The 19678-nt window shown below is 44.1% G+C and overlaps 1 protein-coding gene and 1 long non-coding RNA gene across 3 annotated transcripts; one reads left to right on the top strand and one right to left on the bottom strand.

Moving 5' to 3' along the window:
* The first annotated feature begins 1661 nt into the window (after positions 1 to 1661).
* Positions 1662 to 9540, top strand: LOC111461975. The gene is made up of 3 exons (XR_002713676.1): positions 1662 to 1672; positions 5996 to 6049; positions 9502 to 9540. It is a non-coding gene; the product is annotated as an uncharacterized LOC111461975 (long non-coding RNA).
* A 7752-nt stretch (positions 9541 to 17292) lies between these two features.
* LOC111461974 (transcription factor MYB61-like) lies at positions 17293 to 19012 on the bottom strand. 2 transcript variants are annotated; one of them, XM_023105618.1, is made up of 3 exons: positions 18635 to 19010; positions 18396 to 18525; positions 17293 to 18324 (listed from the first exon to the last, which is right to left on the bottom strand). In XM_023105618.1, exons 1-3 carry the CDS (start codon positions 18765 to 18767, stop codon positions 17472 to 17474), a joined length of 1116 nt encoding a protein of 371 aa, XP_022961386.1. In that variant the 5' UTR covers positions 18768 to 19010; the 3' UTR covers positions 17293 to 17471. The 2 variants fall into 2 exon arrangements, with proteins under 2 accessions (XP_022961386.1, XP_022961385.1); XM_023105617.1 differs by having other exon boundaries at positions 18396 to 19012.
* Positions 19013 to 19678: the final 666 nt, after the last annotated feature.

Raw genomic sequence — 19678 nt, 5'->3', positions numbered from 1 at the left:
AAGATTCAGGAACTATGACTGTGAAGTCCTGCTACCTAAGAGATTTCTAGAGGCATAAACTACCTTCCTTTGACGGAGGCAAGATGGATCCCATTGCCGCAAAGAAATGGCTAGAGGCCATAGAAACGACCTTCCAGTTTATGAACTGCCCACTAAAGTATCAAGTCCATTGTGGGACGTATATGTTTAAAGGAGAGGCGCACTTCTAGTGGAAGGGTGCTCAGAAGACCATTATACACAAGGAGAGTTTATTACATGGTACCAGTTTAAAGATGCTTATCTCTACAAATATTACCCAATCACTGCTAGAGTGAAAATGCAGGCATCATTCCTCGAATTGAAATAGGGAGACAGATTAGTGGAGGAATATGACTTAGAGTTCAGTAGGTTAGCAAGGTTTTCTCTAGCCTATGTTAGTTCTAATGAGTTGAAGGCCGAACGATTTATTGCTGGCCAGAGGGAGGACCTGAAGGGGAATGTGACGGCCCAGTCATCTTCGATTATGCGAAAGCCCTTCAGGTGGCGACCCTCCTTGACGCGCCCCACACCAACAAGCTACAATTGGGAACAGCATAGTCATCCCACACTGCAGCCCAGGAAAAGGGGACAGACCGAAGCCACCCCAGAACTGGTAGACCGCCCCGTGGTCGCACTGATAAATGAAGAAGAGCCCTGGTACAGAACATGACCCTTTGTCCTAACTGTCGGCGTCCTCACATGGGGGAGTGCAAGGCAGGAACAGACACCCGCTATAGATGCGGCCAGGTAGGGCACTTTGCAGTGGATTGCCCTTAGAGAAACGATCAACGCATCAAATGGTCTACAGTACAGCATTAGAGGGGCAGGGTGCTCAACATTAGCAGGAGTGAGCTGTAGCCCACGCAACGACAGCTAGGCAAGCTAACCAGCCTGACGCAGTTGTCACAGGTACGCTACCCGTATTTGGCCATCTTGCTTTAGTATTGTTTGATTAGGGTTCAAAGCATTCGTTTGTATTTGAGGAGTTTGTAGAGCTAACGCACCTAAAGAAAGAACCTTTAGAGATCAGCCTATTAGTGTCCACCCCTGCTCACGAGCTGTTGTTAGCTACCCATAGGGTTAAGGGAGGTGGTGTAACAATATCAAGACGTGTCATCGAAGCTACACTGATAGTGTTAAGCATGCAAGACTTTGATGTCATCTTGGGTATGGATTGGCTAGGCGAGAATCGCATTGTGATAGATTGCGAGACTCGAATAGTGACTCTCAGGCTCCCGTCAAGGGACAACTGTACCTACAAGGGAGCGACTTCCAAAGGAACCCCAAGCGTTGTAACAACATTAAGGGCTAAGAAGTTGATTTCTAGTGGCACAAGTACATTTCTAGCCAGCGTGACCTTAGCCAATAGTAACAAACAAATAGCCTCATCTGTACACATCGTCAGGGAGTTAGTAGACGTCTTTTCGGAGGATTCACCAGGTTTGCCCCCAGCTAGGGAAGTCGATTTTGGGATCGATTTAGAACCAGGAATTGTGCCGATCTTCAAGGCACCTTACAGGATGGCACTTGCAGAACTCAGGGAATTGAAGGAACAATTACAGGAGCTGTTAGATAAGGGTTTCATCTGACCCAGTGTATCACCCTAGGGAGCCTCTGTTCTGTTTGTCAAGAAGAAGGACGGGTCCATGCGATTGTGTATTGATTACAGGGAACTAAACCATGTCACCATAAAGAATAAGTACCCCCTCCCGAGAATTGACGACCCGTTTGATCAGCTATAGGGAGCAATAGTTTTCTCGAAAATTGACTTAAGGTCGGGGTATCATCAGTTGAGGATCAGAGAAGTGGATAGACCCAAGACAACCTTCAGAAGTCGGTATGGACATTACGAGTTTCTCGTTATGTCCTTTGGTCTTACCAATGTACCAGCGGTTTTCATGGAACTAATGAACAGGGTGTTTAAGGAATTCTTAGACACTTTTGTCATAGTGTTCATCTACGAAATTCTGGTATACTCTAAGTCAGGGGTAGATCACGGAGAACACCTAAGAAAAGTTCTGACAATACTGAGAGCCCAGCAGCTGTATGCCAAGTTCTCCAAGTGCGAGTTTTGGTTGTCTGAAGTAGCATTTCTGGGTCACGTAGTGTCAAGCAAGGGGATTATAGTGGACCCAGCTAAGATAGAAGCAGTGATGAGGTGGCCAAAGCCGACCAGTCACGGAGGTGAGGAGTTTTCTCGGGCTAGTTGGATATTTGTCTAGGATTTCTCTAAAATTTCCTCAGCACTCACTCAGCTAACCAAGAAGGGCAAGCATTTTGCTTGGACTCCAGCTTGCGAACAGAGTTTCCAGGAACTCAAGGAGAGGTTGGTGACTGCACCAGTTCTTACAATTACGAATGGGTCAAGTAATCTCGTGGTGTACAGTGATGCATTAGGGAAAGGTTTAGGGTGTGTGCTCATGCAGAAGGGTAAGGTGATAGCGTATGCTTCTAGACAACTGAAGGAATGAACAAAACTACCCCACACATGACCTCGAGTTAGCAGGGGTAGTGTTTGCTCTGAAAACGTGGCGGCATTACCTGAATGGGAAAAAGTATAAGTCTTCACTAATCATAAGAGTCTCAAGTATTGTTCATGTAGAAGGAGCTCAATATGAGACAAAGGCGATGGTTGGAACTGATAAAGGATTATGACATAGAAATCCTGTACCATCCAGGCAAAGCCAACATTGTAGCTGATGCATTGAGCAAGAGGGCTATGCATACTTCCGCGATGATCACCATGCAGGAAAGACTACAAGATGAGATGAAGAGGGCTGGGATAGATGTGGTGGTCAAAGGTGGTATTGTTCAGATGACACAGTTGACCATACAACCCACCCTATGAAAGCAAATTATCGACGCTCAGAGATCTGATAAACACCTTAGTAAAGTGTGGAATCAGACTGAGACAGAGAGACCAGCAGGGTATTCTATCTCCTCAGACAAGGACCTATTGTGGCAAAATCGCATATGCGTTCCCCAAGACGAGAGAGTCTTAAAAGATATTATGACTGAAGCCCATGATACATCTTATATGTTCCACCCTAGAAGTACAAAGATGTATCAAGATCTGAAAAGATACGTGGTCCGAAATGAAAAGGGACATAGTGGATTTCGTAAGCCGTTGCTTGACTTGGCAGCAGATGAAGGCCCCGAGGCAGCGGCCAGTGTCATGGTCCTACATTTTTTTACCGTGCGACATCGTGATCTTGACACGCTCACGACTAGCTTTAAGGAGAATTAAGCCCCATATATATTTTTCACCCCGGCTTTGTGGCTTCGTCGGACCTTAGGCAAGGTTTATCTTCACCAATCGAACATCACTTGTGCGAAATTCAAGCTTGTTCAACCACACACGCCGCCTACGCGTGTATGTTCAATCGTCTGCGATACATCCGACTTGCCTCTACACTAGGCCAAGTCATTCGACTCGACCTTGCCTCTACTCGGGCCAAGGTCTCTCAATGCAAGGTCGCATCTTATCTTGTCATCTCGATCCCCATCGACGGGGTCCATATGTCTTGATGCCATCTCGAGTCTTAGGATGTCGTCGGCCATCATAACTCGCTCGATCATGCCATCGAGAATGGGCCCGCGTGTCATTCATCTCATTAGGACTTCCCGAACATCCATCCATTCGAGTTTTATCGAGGCATTGGCCCTCCCGTGCCAATGCCGAGTCGTTTATGGATACTGTATCGGATAGCGGGTGTATGTAGCAACCTCCAACACGCGGGCTGGGGCACAATATCGGCACTCCCGTGCCGTCCGATACCATCCTTAAAAAACCCATTTCAAAGGAAGTCGCTCGAGACACTCGTCTCGACACGCTCGCTCACACTGTGACACACGTATGTGCCACAGGGTAGCTCACTTAGGCCACAGGGCCCAGAGGTGGTGGAGAGCTAACACCATGGTACCCCCTATATTACATTTCGAGTCATTTTCAATCTTCCAGATGTAGACATGATTTTGGTGAACGGTCATAAGGTGTCGTGCATTGTCCGTCCGGTGTCCAATTGACACGAAACTTGGTGAGCAATCATATTTCATATGGACGGACTTAACTCCCAAACTCCATGCCCATATTTCTTCCGAAACTCCAACTTTTGAGGTTAAGGCCCGGGGCCCTACCCGACCCTTCAACAAGCCTATCTTTGCCCTTCATGTCTATTCCGATGTCTCTATCTTACTTATGTCTCAACTTGTCTTCAATGTCCACTTCGCGTGGTGGTGTTTTGGATGATGCATCGTCCTCCTCGATCGCATCATGATACTCTTCTATATTCGCCCGCATGTGGCTGGATGGGCGTCTCTTGAGGGATGCCGCTTTGCTTGTCATGACGTGAGGGTCACAACCTACTCTCTTCATAGTATAATTGTGACACCGAAGGGAGAGTATGTGAGTATGGTGCTTCAACAAAGTCTTGTTCCGCTTGCCTTTACTCACCAAGGAAAAAAAGGGTTGTTCTCAGACTGAGAGTTGCTCCTAGAAAGCATATCAGAGAACAATTTAGTGTAATCCCTTTTTAGGCTCGAGGCTCTGTCTAATCTTCCAAGAATATGTATAGTTCATTCTCAATTCACATTGAAATTATTAAATAGAAAAGTGGTACCCTCATTTTAGAAGACTACCTCAAGCCCCCTCAGTGGAATGATTTTCCAATGTTGATTCTTCAGAGAAGGGAGTAGATAACTTAAATAAACAATGATGGTCCTGGTCCCCAAAAAGAAAGTCTCCATGAAAGGAAAGGGGAGGAACTAGTTAGCAGGTGGGAATACTTTCCCAGGAAAGGGCAATGGAGGGGTGCCATTGAAACCATTTATATCTTATAGGCTTTGAAAGCTTGTACAATGAGTTTGATATAAAAGGAAGCCTTTCAATCTAGTATTCAGCTCGTCAGACTGCATGGGAATCTTCCTAGGGGTTTCCAACACTCAATCCCCATGGACAGCTCTTAGATTGCAAGGCTTCTTTGGTTCGTTATACACTTTAGGAGAGTCCTTCTTATTTGACAGTATAGCTTAGCTTATTTAGTCAATGCCATAGTCAATACAAATACAAACTCTATCCCTCCCAGAAATTATGTACTAGCGAAGAAAGAAAGAGACTACAACAATTGGAACTATCTCGCCGGTAGAAGGAATAGGACTCCCGGGCAGATCAGGTACAAGCTCCCCAGGGCCAGAAAAGAAAGAAGCAATGTATTGACAGCAAACAAAGATAACTACATCTATCACCCAGCAGGACTGCTACAGCCCCGGAACGTTCCCCAGTGAAAATGGGAAACAGTCTGTATGGATTTTATCTTAGGTTTGCCAAAGACAAAGAAGGGTTTCAACGTCATCTGGGAAGTTGTAGACAGATTGACCAAGACGGCCCACTTCATTTGAGGCAAGTCCACATATCGAGTCGATCAGTGGGCTCAGTTATATATCAAGGAGATAGTACGCCTGCACGGGGTACCAGTGTCCATAGTATCAGACTGGGACACCAGGTTCACCTCTCAATTTTGGAAAAGTCTCCAGATAGCACTAGGAACTCAATTGAGGTTCAGTACAGCGTTTCATCCTAAAACGGACGGACAAACCGAAAGGTTGAATCAGATCTTAGAGGATATGTTACGAGCCTATTCCTTAGATTTCTCTGGGTGCTGGGATGAACATCTTCCTTTGATGGAGTTTACCTACAATAACAATTATCAAGCGACCATCCAGATGGCCCCCCTTCGAGGCACTGTATAGGCGTAGGTGTTGAACACCAGTGTTTTGGGAAGAGGTAGGCATGCATCAACTACTGGGAACAGAGCCGACAGAAAAGCTATACGGATTTGCGTAGAAGGGACCTCGAATTTGAGGTGGGTGACCACGTGTTCCTGAAGGTAGCCCCTATAAAGAGGGTGTTGAGGTTTGAAAAGAAGGGAAAATTAAGCCCAAGGGTCATAGGCCTCTTTGAGATTCTAGAAAGAGTTAGGGCTTGTTGACTCTGGCAATTCGGAAGACAGTGTCGACGAAAAATTGGCCGAAGGTTTCTTCGAAGGAAAAATTAGCGGAAGTAAAAGGAGAGAGAGTGAGAGATTCGCTGATAATGCTGAAGACTCGATGTTTTTATTTTACTTCAGTTGAACAGTTTAAATAACAAATCTAATTACAAAAATAGAAAAAACAAATATACAAAAATAGAAGAAGTGGACGAAGACTTCGCCCAAATTGTCAAAACAATGGCTCCTAGAATCACGCTTCTCCATTCGCGTGAATTAAGATGTAACTGAATAAGGCATGACTTTTATTTAACAATCTCCTCCTAAAAGCTGTACCTTATTATTTGAACTCTGATCTTTGACAGTAGTTCTTCGAATTTCACCCGCGCCAGGGACTTGGTGAAAATGTCTCCAAGTTGTTCCTCTGTTCGGATGAAATCAATCTTGATGAGCCCTCAATCTGCACATTCTCGAATGTAGTGGAATCTGATTTCTATGTGCTTGCTCCGGTCGTGCAAAACTGGATTTTTGATCAGGGAGATCGTAGCTTTGTTGTCTACGTATAGCATTGGTGGATCGCTTTCTCTCCCGATGAGTTCTTCCATTAGTCGTGCAAGCCAGATCCCTTGTGTTGCTGCCATCGAAGCGGCGATGTATTCTGCTTCGCAGGAAGACAAAGCAACCACCTTCTGTTTTGTTGATTGCCAGCAGATCGCGCCGCCTGAGAGAAAGTAGATCATTCCGCTGGTGCTCTTACGATCATCAACGTCACCGGCCATGTCACTATCACTGTAGCCGACCAGCTTGAGTTTCTCCTTTCCGCTCCCTGCACAATATCTCACACCCCAGCCTCTAGTTCCGGCTACATAGCGCAGGATGCGCTTGACAGCCACTAAATGCTCCTCCCTAGGTGCTTCCATAAACCTGCTCACATAGCCAACAGAATAAGCAAGACCAGGACGAGAGTTTACCAGATAGCGCAGACTCCCGACAATGCTGCGGTAATTGGTGGAGACGACTGTCGTCGTAGTGTCGGCCTTCCTTAGTTGAAGTCGGGCCTCCATTGGCGTCCTAGTAGGATTACTGTCCACAAGCCCAGTTGTGTCCAGCAACTTCCTCGCGTATGCACTTTGGCAGATGGAGATGCCGGAAGAGTTCTGTTGCACTTCGATGCCGAGGTAGTAGCTGAGCACACCGAGATCGCTCATCTCGAAGTTTTTCGACATCTCCTTCTTGAACCTTTCGAGGACTCCCACGTCGCCTCTAGTGATTATGAGGTCGTCGATGTACACTCCCACGATCAGTCACTTTTTGCCGTGGCCGTACGTGTACATGCCATGCTCAGAGGCACAACGTTTGAAATTCAGTGACAGTAGGGTACTGTCAAGCTTCGCGTTCCAGGCTCGTGGGGCTTGTCGAAGCCCGTAGAGTGCTTTGTGCAGGCGCAGTACCTTATTAGGGTTGTCCTTATCCAGGAAGCCAGGTGGTTGTCGAACATAGACGGTCTCCTTCAACTCTCCGTTAAGGAAAGCAGACTTTACGTCCATATGGTGAACCTCCCAAGAGTGATGTGCTGTAATTGCCAGCAAGAAACGAACGGATTCTAACCTTGCTACTGGTGCAAATACCTCTTCGAAGTCCACTCCTTGCTTCTGGACATAGCCCTTCGCCACCAGACGAGCCTTGTGCTTCACAACTTCTCCTTTTTCGTTGCGCTTCAGTTTGAAGACCCATTTGAGCCCTATGGCTCGGTGTCTCGGGGGCATATCCTCCAGACTCCACGTCTGGTTCTCAGTGATGGATGTCATCTCCTCCTGCATTGCCTTCCGCCAGCACGGGTTCTTTTCTGCTTCGGCGAAGGTGTTTGGTTCATCTGCACTAACGGCATGTAGTTCGGCCACTTCCTCGAGCTCGCACGCTGCTAGTCCAGGTGGTTCACCTCCTCCCACTAGGTCATCCATCCTCCGGTACCTAGCCTCTAGATCAGTATCGTGATCGGCATCCAGCGTCGAATCCGCAGTCTGTGGTGTTGCGAATTCCACTGGTTCAGGTGGTGCACCTGCTGGCGACGGTGACGTCTCCTGATGCTGGGCTCCTCCTTCTTCAGGCTCGGTGACGAGGTACTCCACAGTGAATTGATTTGGATTACGGTCTGCCTCGATCACGTCATTCCACTGCCAGAAGGTGCTTTCGTCGAAGACGACGTCGCGAGACACGTGAGCTCGCCCCCCTACAGGATCGAGCTTGGCGAGATGGGGATGTGTTACCTTCATGTATGCGACGCAGTCGAACACGTGAAAATGATGTACACTTGTATCAGGCCTCATATGGCGTCTTCTCTGTTGGGGGGAGTAGGGCGCCGTTGTATGCCAATCTCGTCGCAGTACGTACTGAAACTTGCCGAGGTGAATTCTCCGCTCGCGCCTTAATGCGCTTAACCGCCTCACTTTTCGCTTGCAACAGAGTCAGCCACATGAAGTACTTACTGAAACTTGCCGAGGTGAATTCTCCGCTCGCGCCTTAATGCGCTTAACCGCCTCACTTTTCGCTTGCAGCAGAGTCAGCCACATGGCTTTTGTCATCGACTAACAGGAGGAAGAGACTCTCTGAAAGGCGTGCACCAACTCCTTCCTTCTTCTGTAGCTTTTCTAGGGCAGGAAAGTTTAAGTGTCCGTACCTTGCGTGCCACCTCCAAGATACCTCTTCTCGGTCCCGGGAGGCTAACGGGTTGGTCTATCTCTAACTCCAGGATGTAAAGACGGTTTGTGGTGCGCCTTGCCTGCGTGAGCAGGCGTCGTTGATTATCGCAGATTTTCAGTAGTCCGCGCTCGATGGTAATGAAGCAACTTGTCTCATCGAGTTGACCCAGGCTCACAAGGTTAACCTTGAGCATCGGGATGAAGTAGAACGTCGGTCAGCTTGCGATGCTCGCCTCCTCCCTTACTGATGAACAGGATGGTGCCGCGCCCTTCGATCTCGACGACGGAGCCATTGGTCGACTCCTTCTTTTGATTCCCATCTTTCCCGCGCGTGCGCCCGTGGGACAGAGTAGACGGCCCTTGCGCCTGTAGGTTGACGCGCATCAACAAGGCCCACTCGTTGTAGTTGGACCTTGTCAACATCAGGTACTGAACGACGGCGGTCAACATCAACAAGGCCCACTCGCTCAACGACAACTCGACGCCCGTCATCACGACGTCGGCCTCTTCGTTGTGGTGATGGAGATGCCGGCACTTGACGGCGGCGTGGAGGAGTGAGCGGAGCTTGCTCGGGATGGACCCCACGATTTGCTTATTTTCGCCCTTTGCATTTTCTTCTACTCGAACCTGAGACCTGTGTGTTGTTAGGTAGACACTCTAACCACTTGAGCCATTCAACTTGATTGTTGATAGGTTGGCTCTTCTGTGATGGTATACTACCGATCGCTTCAACGAGGCTCTGATACCACTTGTTGACTCTAGCAATTCGGAAGACAGTGTCGACGAAAAATTTGCCGAAGGTTTCTTCGAAGGAAAAATTAGCGGAAGTAAAAGGAGAGAGAGTAAGAGATTCCTGAAGACTCGATGTTTTTATTTTACTTCAGTTGAACGGTTTAAATAACAAATCTAATTACAAAAATAGAAAAAACAAATATACAAAAATAGAAGAAGTGGACGAAGACTTCGCCCAAATTGCCAAAACAATGGCTCCTAGAATCACGCTTCTCCATTCGCGTGAATTAAGATGTAACTAAATAAGGCATGGCTTTTATTTAACAGGGCTGTGGCTTACAGAATTGCCCTGCCACCGAGCCTTGCCGCTGTACACAATGTGTTTCCTGTATCCATGCTACGGAAGTACACTCTAGACCCTACCCATGTAATCGAGCACAAGACGCTGCCTCTTCGGGAAGATCTGTCTTACGAGGAAAAGCCTAATAAAATTTTGGCTCGAGACACTAGGCGATTGCGCAACAAAGTTATTCCCTTGGTTAAGGTCTCATGGAGTAACCACCGTGAGGAAGAGGCAACCTGGGAACGAGAAGAGGACGTGAGGAGAGCTTATCCCGAACTCTTTCAAGGGATATCCACTTTCAGGGACGAAAGTTCCTAAGGGGAGAGTTTGTAACGCCAAAAAAAAGAGGGGGGGAGGGGCTAAGTCAACAGAGGGGCAAAAATGTGTCATTTTGCCCCTCCAGCCATAATAGGGGTTCAAGGAAAACCCCATCAAATCTCCTGCAAAAGAAAAAGAAAGTTAGAGAGAAAATTGAGAGGAAACAGAAAAGAGTCGTTGCGAAGTTCATCAAACCACCGTCGGAATCCACCTTCAGACGAGACCTGTACAAGGACTGAGAGGCTAGCGAGGCCAATGCTCCATCAAGATCCAAGAACGTTTCGTGAGGTAAGGTTCTGAACGACATTTTTCAGATATGAGCTTTTCCTATATGAATCGAGACCTAAAATGTTGAGATATTCATCTAAGAACAACTCTACGCACAATCTGTGAAGAAGTTTGGCCGAAATCTGAATCTGAAGGTGGAGATCTGAGAATCGTCTGAGAACGGTAAGTGAACTTCCGATGCTCTTAACTCGTCTGGTAGTTAAGCTAAAAAATTACAAAAAAAATACCATGCCGAAGAAATCATCTCGATCCGAACTCCAAACCAAAAGATATGTAAATCGAAAATGTGACTCTGTGTTACGGATTGCAGAGGAGAGAGAGAAAAAAAAGACTGCGTCGGCCAGGGAGCGGCAGAGGGCGGCACGGCAGGCACCAGACATGCATCATCGCGGCTGGAGCAACGCATCCCCAGTGAGATGACGACACGTGTCGCCTGCAAACCCCAAGCCGAACCGGACTGTCTAACCCGCAACTGCGTAGAAGCAATCGCACGTGCGGTCTGTAACTGGTGCACTTCCTCGCGCGTGAGAACGGTCGTTTTGGCCTGTTTGTCCTCTGTTTGCCCGATTGTTGTCCCGATTCCAGTTCTAATACTGTTTTTATGTGAATAAAGACCTAATTGAAGAAAATCAGTATTTTTGGACACCTCACGGGCAAAAAAACGATAGCAAAAGGGCACGCATCAACCAGGTAAGTCACCACTCGGTGTTTAGGAAGAAATACTTGTAGGATTCGCTTGGACTGTATGCATGCTAGTTATTCGCCTTAGGTGGTAGCCTCTTGTGAATAATTGTTATGAGCTGATGATGTGTAATATTATGAGAAGTTTTGGGTGAATTATTTGAGCGTGCGATCATGCTTTTAATTTCCGTTGTACGTTTGCATGTGTTAATTCATGTTGGAATTGCGTATTCTGCGTTCTGGGTGCTTGATGGATGACTTCGCCCCATTGAGCGTGAACTTCGCATTCTAGGTGCTTGATGGAGGCCATCGCCCCCTTGAGCCTGCGTGTCTAATTTGCATGAATTATATAGTATGATGTTAGACGATGGTTGTATGCACACTCTGTTATTTTCTATGGCCCATTACTATGATAAGCCTAGGGATTTGATGTTAGGAACGACAAGTCGCTCTAGCTAGACTTAACCTTCCCCTAGGAACTTAATGGATTACCACGACAACAAAGTATCTCAGGAATGTTCATAGATTGCTAGCGTGAGAACAGTATCTAATAGCTTCATGGGAGGACCAAGGGTTCCTGACCAGTTCTTATTGCTCTTAGTGGTTTTGCATGGGAAATGTGTCCCCACGTCGTATAACCCATTAGCTTCATGGGAATGATGGTGTTAATATAATACATGCGGAAGCAATTTGGATCTTAGGCATTTTTAGAACATCAATTATAGTAAATAACTAGCATGTTCATAAGTATTAAAACTTAAGGAGTTTGAATACTAACCTTTTGTAGTTCAAACTTCTTTTTCCTCACGAACTGGTTTCAAACCACCATAGTGTCTTCTCCACTATCCTCCGACCTTAGAATGGGATTGTGGAATCCGGTGAGTGACTAAACTTGGGAGGGATTTTGTATATATGAAGAGAGTGTTTGTGAGAGGTTTTTCTCAAGGTTTTTCACCAAGAAGAAGAAGACCTTCCATGTACCATGATCACTCTATTTAAAGAGTCATGTTTGCATGTTCATGCAAATTTGAGATCACCAAATTTTGACACTCAAAAATCCACTCAAATGTTTGGGATTATGTGGCAAGCATGCATGTTTGAGTTAACCAAATTTTGACACTCAAACTTGTGGAATTTATTTGGCAAGCAAGCAAGTTTGGTTAAACCAAATTTTGACACCTCAAAATTCCACTCACATGGATTTTACATTAAATGAAGTCAACATTTTGACTTTCTTCATTTTAATTCAACAATTAATTTGAATAATTAATTTCAAATTAAAGTAACATAAATGATTAATTAAACAATTTAATTAATATTTAATATTAATTCAAATGCCAATCCCAGTCAATTCGACACATACTTGATTAAGATATTTAAATCTTATTTAAATATATCAGATTCTCTCTTTTTGTTTAATTCGTAAATAAAACAAAAATGCGGTTAAATATATCGTATATGTAGCGCATATTCCCTAATTTGAATTCGAACACTTCGAACTCACTCATCACACTATTCTATGGTTTAGTCCGATATGAGCTAGTAGAGGGACCTAATGGACCTATAGATCATGGGCTCCAACGATCCAAGATTAACCGATTAAACTCATTAACCTTGTTAACCAACATTCGTTAACTACTAGGACACTCCACTATAGCCTAGTAGTTGCACTCCTCTCACTATAGATATATTTCTGTCCATTTGATATAACCATGATTAGTAAGTCGATCATTCACAGGTTGTTCGTAACTGGAACTGGGTCAATTTACCATTTTACCCCTGAAGTTACTTCTTGTTCCTTATGTCTCACCGATCCTCTAATGAACAATTGGTTTGTGGTCCAACCAGTAAACCGAATCCCTCTCAGGCCAATGAGAGGGTGGGGCACCTTGTTCAAGACCTGGAGTCAGTGCTTAAGAGAACTACCTCTCTTCTATCCATAAAAGTGGGTATGAGTGAATTCCATCTTGCACCCCACGTCCCCAGCCATTCACCCAGTTTTACCCCTGAAATGGGAGGTCTATTGAGTCGGCGAACTAGAGCCACTCTCACCCATGCAAATCTAAGGATAATTCCGAATAAACAGGAGTTCATAGTTAGCTCAGGATTAAAATTGAGTTACCTAGGTTATCGAATGAAAAGAAAATCAGTCTCAACAGTAAACGACATTATAAAGTGAGAGTGGTTTTCTTCATGGTCCGATCTTATGCAATACTCATTGCATAGGACGCCCCCACTCACATGTCTCCACATGTACAATTTAGTGATCACATTGTTTATATCATATACAAAAGTGGGCCGCATCCATAGTATCTCCAGAATAAGGTACTCAGCCTTATCCTTATACTATAGATCATTTTGACTATATACTTGAACTTGATCCACTCTTATGTCTCTACATATAGTTCAAGTAATCATACTATAGCCAGAGTGTTCTTAGTTTATTGGATTTAGATTAATGATCGTAAAGTTCACTTTATTTAATAACAATCTTTACTGAATAAACAACAATAATAACTTTATTGAAAATAGAATATGTTTTTGTTTACAAACTATGAGTTTTAGGACATAAAACCCAACAGGGAACGGGTTGGGTCGCGCCCCCCATAGGGGGACTATATGGGTTAAGAGGTACTCAGCACACCCCTAGGCTAGATACCATGTAGTCCTAGATAGCCATGCAAAGGTAGTGCCTCATAGAGAGATATCGACCATATCAACTTGGCGTAAGGAACCTTTAGGTATCTAATGAAAGGACGATGAAGCGGTGAAGCCCAAGGGGCAAGCTCCAAGGGACTAAGATTAGATCCAGATGTCCTAGAACAGAATTAGGAGATCGTGGGAATCTATTAAGTTAGGATGCGAAGAGAGCCTACAAGTAGGTGGCTTACTGAGTATAATTTTTATACTCATCCTTGCTATGTTTTCCTTTTTCAGGAGCACGAGGCATCGGTCAAGGGCGGGCATGATGGAGACGGGGATTGTCACAGAGGAATGGGTTGTCCCGGGGTGTCAGTCCAGTCTTTATTTTGTATTTGCATTCTTTCATAATTTGTTTCATAACTGTTGATTGGTTTTTTTGTTTGTCGTTTGAAAATTTTATTGGAATTAAATGATTTTCTCTATTGCATATTTAAATTATTTTGTGCATTCATGTGTCGTTGATAGTCATGGTTTGTAATAAAATATTAGGTTGTGACAAATTTGGTATTAGAGCCAAACACCGGATGATGTGCCAGCCTTCTCGCTATTTCTCGAAGGGGGTTAGACATGAGGCGGTGTGCAAGTAAGGACGCTGGGCCCCAAAGGGGGGTGGATTTGGGGGCGGTCCCACATCAATTGGAGGAAGGAAAGAGTGCCAGTGAGGACTCTGGACCTCGAAGGGGGTGGATTGTGATGTCCCACATTGGTTGGGGAGGAGAACAAACCACCATTTATAAGGGTGTGGAAATCTTCCCCTAGTAGACGCATTTTAAAGCCTTGAGGGGAAGCCCGAAAGGGAAAGCCCAAAGAGGACAATATCTGCTAGCGGTGGATTTGGGCCGTTACAGCTGCTGTTGCTGAGAGTGCTTCAAATTCAAGCCTATGGCATAATAGACTTGGACATATGAGCATTAAAGGAATGTTGATATGAGTCCTTATAAGAACTGCGTTATGAGCAAATAGAAACGAGTTAGTTTCACAAATACAGTTAGAGAATTGAAGAAAAGTACCAGGACAACGAAGCAAGTGGGAGTTGAGGTTGAGTTGCTGAAAGATTCACCTAGTGATGTTGTAGCAGATACTCAAGAAACTCCTGAGACTATTGTTGAGGAACCAAAGGTGAAGCAAGTGGGAGTTGAGGTTGAGTTGTTGAAAGATTCATCTAGTGATGTTGTAGTAGATACTCAAGAAACTCCTGAGCCTGAGGAACCAAAGGTGAAGCAAGTGGGAGTTGAGGTTGAGTTGTTGAAAGATTCATCTAATGATGTTGTAGCAGATACTCAAGAAACTCCTGAGACTGTTGTTGAGGAACCAGAAGCAAAGCAAGTAACACCTGAGCAGGTGTTGAAAAGATCATCTAGAGCCATCAGTACCAAATAGGTATGTACATTCTTTACACTATCAGTTGGTGACTGATGAAGGGGAACGAAAGCCCCTTGATGAGGCCCTACAGTTGGAGGATACAACTAAGTGGGAGCAAGCTACAAATGATGGGATGTCTATACTTCAGAAATGCGTTGCTCTTTCATCTGTGAAGGCTGAGTACGTGGCAATAGCTGAAGTTGGAAAGGAGATAATATGGATGACAGACTATCTAGAAGAATTAGGCAAGAAGCTACGCAAGAAGATTCTTCAGATAGATAGTTAGAGTGTCATGCAATTGGTGAGGAATTCAGTTTATCATTCAAAGACAAAACACAGAAGGTGATACCATTTCACTCGGAGGTTAGTGGAAGATGGTGATGTACTTGGAGAAGATAGAGGGTGCAAGGAATCTAACAAACATTTTGTGTTGATGTTGGAACATTGAGGTTGTGCAAAGCCTCAAGTGGTATGGTACAAATTGAGAATGAAATTCTTCATTGACTGGATTAGTCTCGAAGTGGGAGATGGTTGGGGTTGACTGGACCAGTCTCTAATTGGGAGATTGTTGGGGTTGACTGGATCAGTCTCCAAGTGGGAGATTGTCCAGATATAGAGTCTGATGCCTAGATATGGTAGAGATATATTTGGAAGATATTTTGTAAAAATTTGATAGAGAGATATATATATGGTAGATATTTGGTAAAAATTTGATAGAGATATATTTGTTAGATTATATCTTTCAGATTTAAATCTTTGAAAGCTATATTTAGTAAATTGAAACCATATATATATACCCCATGAGGCCGTACTCTCAAAACGTACTTTTCTTCATTCTATGTATTCTATGTTGTTGTACATACCTGAATCATCGATAATAAAACCTTTAGTCAACATTCCTCCTTGTATTTTCTCTCTCCTGTTCTTTGTGTTCATCTTGATCGAGTGTGTGCGTTGTTGAGCGATCCTAACAATTGGTATCAGAGCTAACAACTAGTATCAATCCTAACATATCGTTCCTCGATCAAAAAATATTTTACAAAAATAAGAGTAAATGATTGCATATATGTATAGAAAATTAGTAATGATACAAAGAAGCAAAACAATAAACAATAGAAATGGGAAATTATTGGAATATCTCAACCCAGCTGAATAATGATGGTTAAATAATTAGATATTTTAGCAGATTCTTCCCTCTTCGCAGCTCTGCAATCCCATTTTGCTTCTCTTTCTCCAACTCAAAGGGAAATCAAAGAGAGAATGGAACGTATTATATTAAAATAATAATAATAATAATTTAATGCAAATTATTAAAAAATGTGCATGTTTTCTAACAATTTATGGTACAATTTTGTGGGCCTGAACTGAAAAGAAGAGAGAGTTGAAGGCATTGCAATTGAAAATGAGAGGGGTGTCATAATATTGACAAAGGCAAAGCCAACGCGGAGGCGGCAAATGTCAAAATATACCTTACCTTCCTACTTCTAATAATTTGGGCGCACATGCATTCCCCAAATAAAAATTCACTCACCTAATATATTCCAAAACTATCTTCCATTATATACATATTTTTTTATTGTGGCTGCACATGCCTATAAGCCCACACCCGCTGCTCCCCCTCTTCATTCCCCTTCTCCTCGACCATTTACATATATTTTTTTATTTCATATCATATCATATTATATCATTCTTAATTACCTTCCCTCCAACCTTCGTTGAACTTGGGACAAAAACAAGTTGACTTTACTTCATAAAACATATCCCTCTCGAATAAGTTGCATCACCAACTGACTATTTTACAAGGTTGGAGTTATTCTCCATCCGCCTCAGACCAATTGGTGGCCTTGGGGTTGTGTTCTCATTTCATTATTCCATATGGGAAATTGTGACCTATGAATGGTGATGAGCTTAACAATTATACATAAATTAAACTAGCAACCTTATTTTAACGGTCAGTTTTAATGGTGTGACGTTGGAGAGTGGGGAAAGTGAAACCAAAATGTATATAAACCTCTGGGTGTCCGTAATTTTACAGATAACAAACACAGTGAAAGACAAGACAAGCATCAAACATTAACAATCTGGATAAACCCAAAACACAATTGTCTTACATTTATTACATCACGTCTATCACTAAGTTTCAGTCATTCTTTCTTCATCAAAATGAAAACCAAGTAATCCTATCATCCACACAATCTCTATTAACAATATATATAATATCTATGAACACAAAGCATGGAGCTTCAAACCAAGAAAAATGAAAAAAAAGAAAAAAGAAAACTCATTTACTTGAATGTTGTTTAGGCAAATAATTGGAGTATGTAGAGGAGGAGGAGGAGGAGGTTAAAGGGTATTTCCAAAAGAAACAGTAAGAGTATGGAGGTGTTTGTTATATACAGCATCTGAGGAAGCTTGTTGCCTCTGCCACCCGGCCTCTGTTATAAACCCTGTTTCCGCCGCCGTACCTCTACTTATGTTCTCTACATACATTGGTTCAGTTTGAAATTGAAATTCTTGATTTTGCACTGCCGCCGCCGCGTTCCCCATGACCATATATGGATTCCCCACAAACTCCGACCATTTGATGTCTTCCGGAATTGCAGTTGGATTTAGTTTCTCTGATTTAGCGCAATCGGGGAGCCCCCCCCAGGAGAAGTTACTGGCGTCGTAGAAGTGGTTGTTTCCGCCGACACCGCCGGTGAAAGTGGTTCCCTCCCAGGTGGGTACTTGGGGCTTGGTCGGGATTGGCGGCGGGGGGAGGTTGAAGCAGAGGGAATTGGGATTTGGATTTGGGATTCTAGAGGGTGCGTAATTGAGGTGATGAAAAGAGAGGTAATCCACCATTTCAGAAGGTGTGTTGGTTGTGGAAGTTTGGAATCGGAAAAAGTCCTGTGGAGTTTGGGAGAAGATTTGGGAATTGGAATTATGTGGATTGGCGATGATTGGGAGAGGTATTGTCTCCGTTGCATTGTTGGTGGCTTCATCGGAGCTGTTGTCGTTGCTTCTGTGAGAGGTGGGTGTGGCCGGGACCTTATTATTCTCACTCTCATTGTCAACATCAGCTGACACACACACAGGCTTATGGGTGTTGGGGTCAATCCCTTTCTGCCTCAGTTTCTTCTTAATGCACGAATTCCACAAGTTCTTTATTTCATTGTCTGTTCTTCCTGGGAGCTGAGCAGCAATCTGAGACCATCTGCGCACAAACAAACCATTCAATTCCAATGGGTATTGCAGGATACGATGATAGGAAAAAAGGAGGAGTACCTGTTTCCAAGCACGGCATGAAGCTCAATGATCAAGTCCTCCTCCTGTTGGGAGAAAGGACCTCTCTTTAAATCAGGCCTGAGGTAGTTAATCCATCGGAGGCGGCAGCTCTTTCCACAGCGTTGAAGGCCTAGAAGGAAGGAAGAAGGGAGAGGAGAAGTGAGAGAGAGAGAGAGAGAGAGAGAGAGAGAGAGATTAGTATGGATAGAAAAAGAAAAAGGGATGATATTGATGGGAACCAGCGAGTTTAGGGACAGAGCTCCAACAGCCATGGCCATGCTTGGTGATATAATTGAGAAGCTTTTCATCTTCATCCGGAGACCAAAGTCCTTTCCTTAGCTTCTGTTTATAGCAACAAGAGTGCCTTCCCATGTGGAGGAGGATTCAATTGCGTTGCGAGAAAACAAAAAAGAAATGGTGCCAACACAGAGGATAATGAAAAGTTTATTGGAGAAAAAAAAAAGAAAAAAGGTGGGGAAAAAGTGTAAGCTTCAAGAAATGTCAGCAACAGGTACAGAAACAGGAACAGCAACAGCAACAGGAAGGGAAGAAAATAAGAGAGAGAGAGAGAGAGGAAGATGGGCGAAAGAGAAAGATGATAAGGAAGGGTTATGAAAGGGAAATGGTAGGGATTCTGAATTTAATAGGGGCAGTGGCAGGGGAGCCCCTTTTTTAAGATTCACACCATTTCTTTTCGCCTCAGGAGCTTCCACGTCACCCATGGGGTCCCTTCTGGACGGTCAGGATTCATTCCACACCATTAAACTATTTGACTTCTATATACGTCTCATCACTCATCCCACTCCTCTTCTCTCTCTTCCCATCACTATTTTTCATGCACCGACGCCCTCTCTTCTCCTTTTCCCCCTCAAAATTCATAACACAATCTTATACTACATGGGTAATCAAGATTCTTCGACATGATATGATATTTGAGAGCTCTCGTAGCTTTGTTTTCAACTTTTCCAAAAACTCTCGTGGCTTTGTTTTCGGCTTTTCCAAAAGGCTTCACTCAACAATTCTCCCCTCGAACAAAGTACACTATAACTCTCTTTAGGCTTATGGAGTTCTCGAACAGCCTCCCCTTAATCGAGGCTCGACTCCTTTCTCTAGAGCCCTCGAACAAAGTACACAACCCTTTCAGGCTTTGTTTTAGGCTTCTCCAGAAGGCCTCACTCAACAATCCTCCCCTCGAATAAAGTACTATATTCATGGCTTTGTTTTGGGCTTCTCCAGAAGGCCTCACTCAACAATCCTCCCCTCGAACAAAGTACTATAAGCCT

This window comes from Cucurbita moschata, unplaced genomic scaffold (genome assembly GCF_002738365.1).
Source record: "Cucurbita moschata cultivar Rifu unplaced genomic scaffold, Cmos_1.0 Cmo_Scf00026, whole genome shotgun sequence".
Lineage (NCBI taxonomy): Eukaryota > Viridiplantae > Streptophyta > Magnoliopsida > Cucurbitales > Cucurbitaceae > Cucurbita > Cucurbita moschata.
This window is presented reverse-complemented; position numbering and strand designations above follow the sequence as displayed.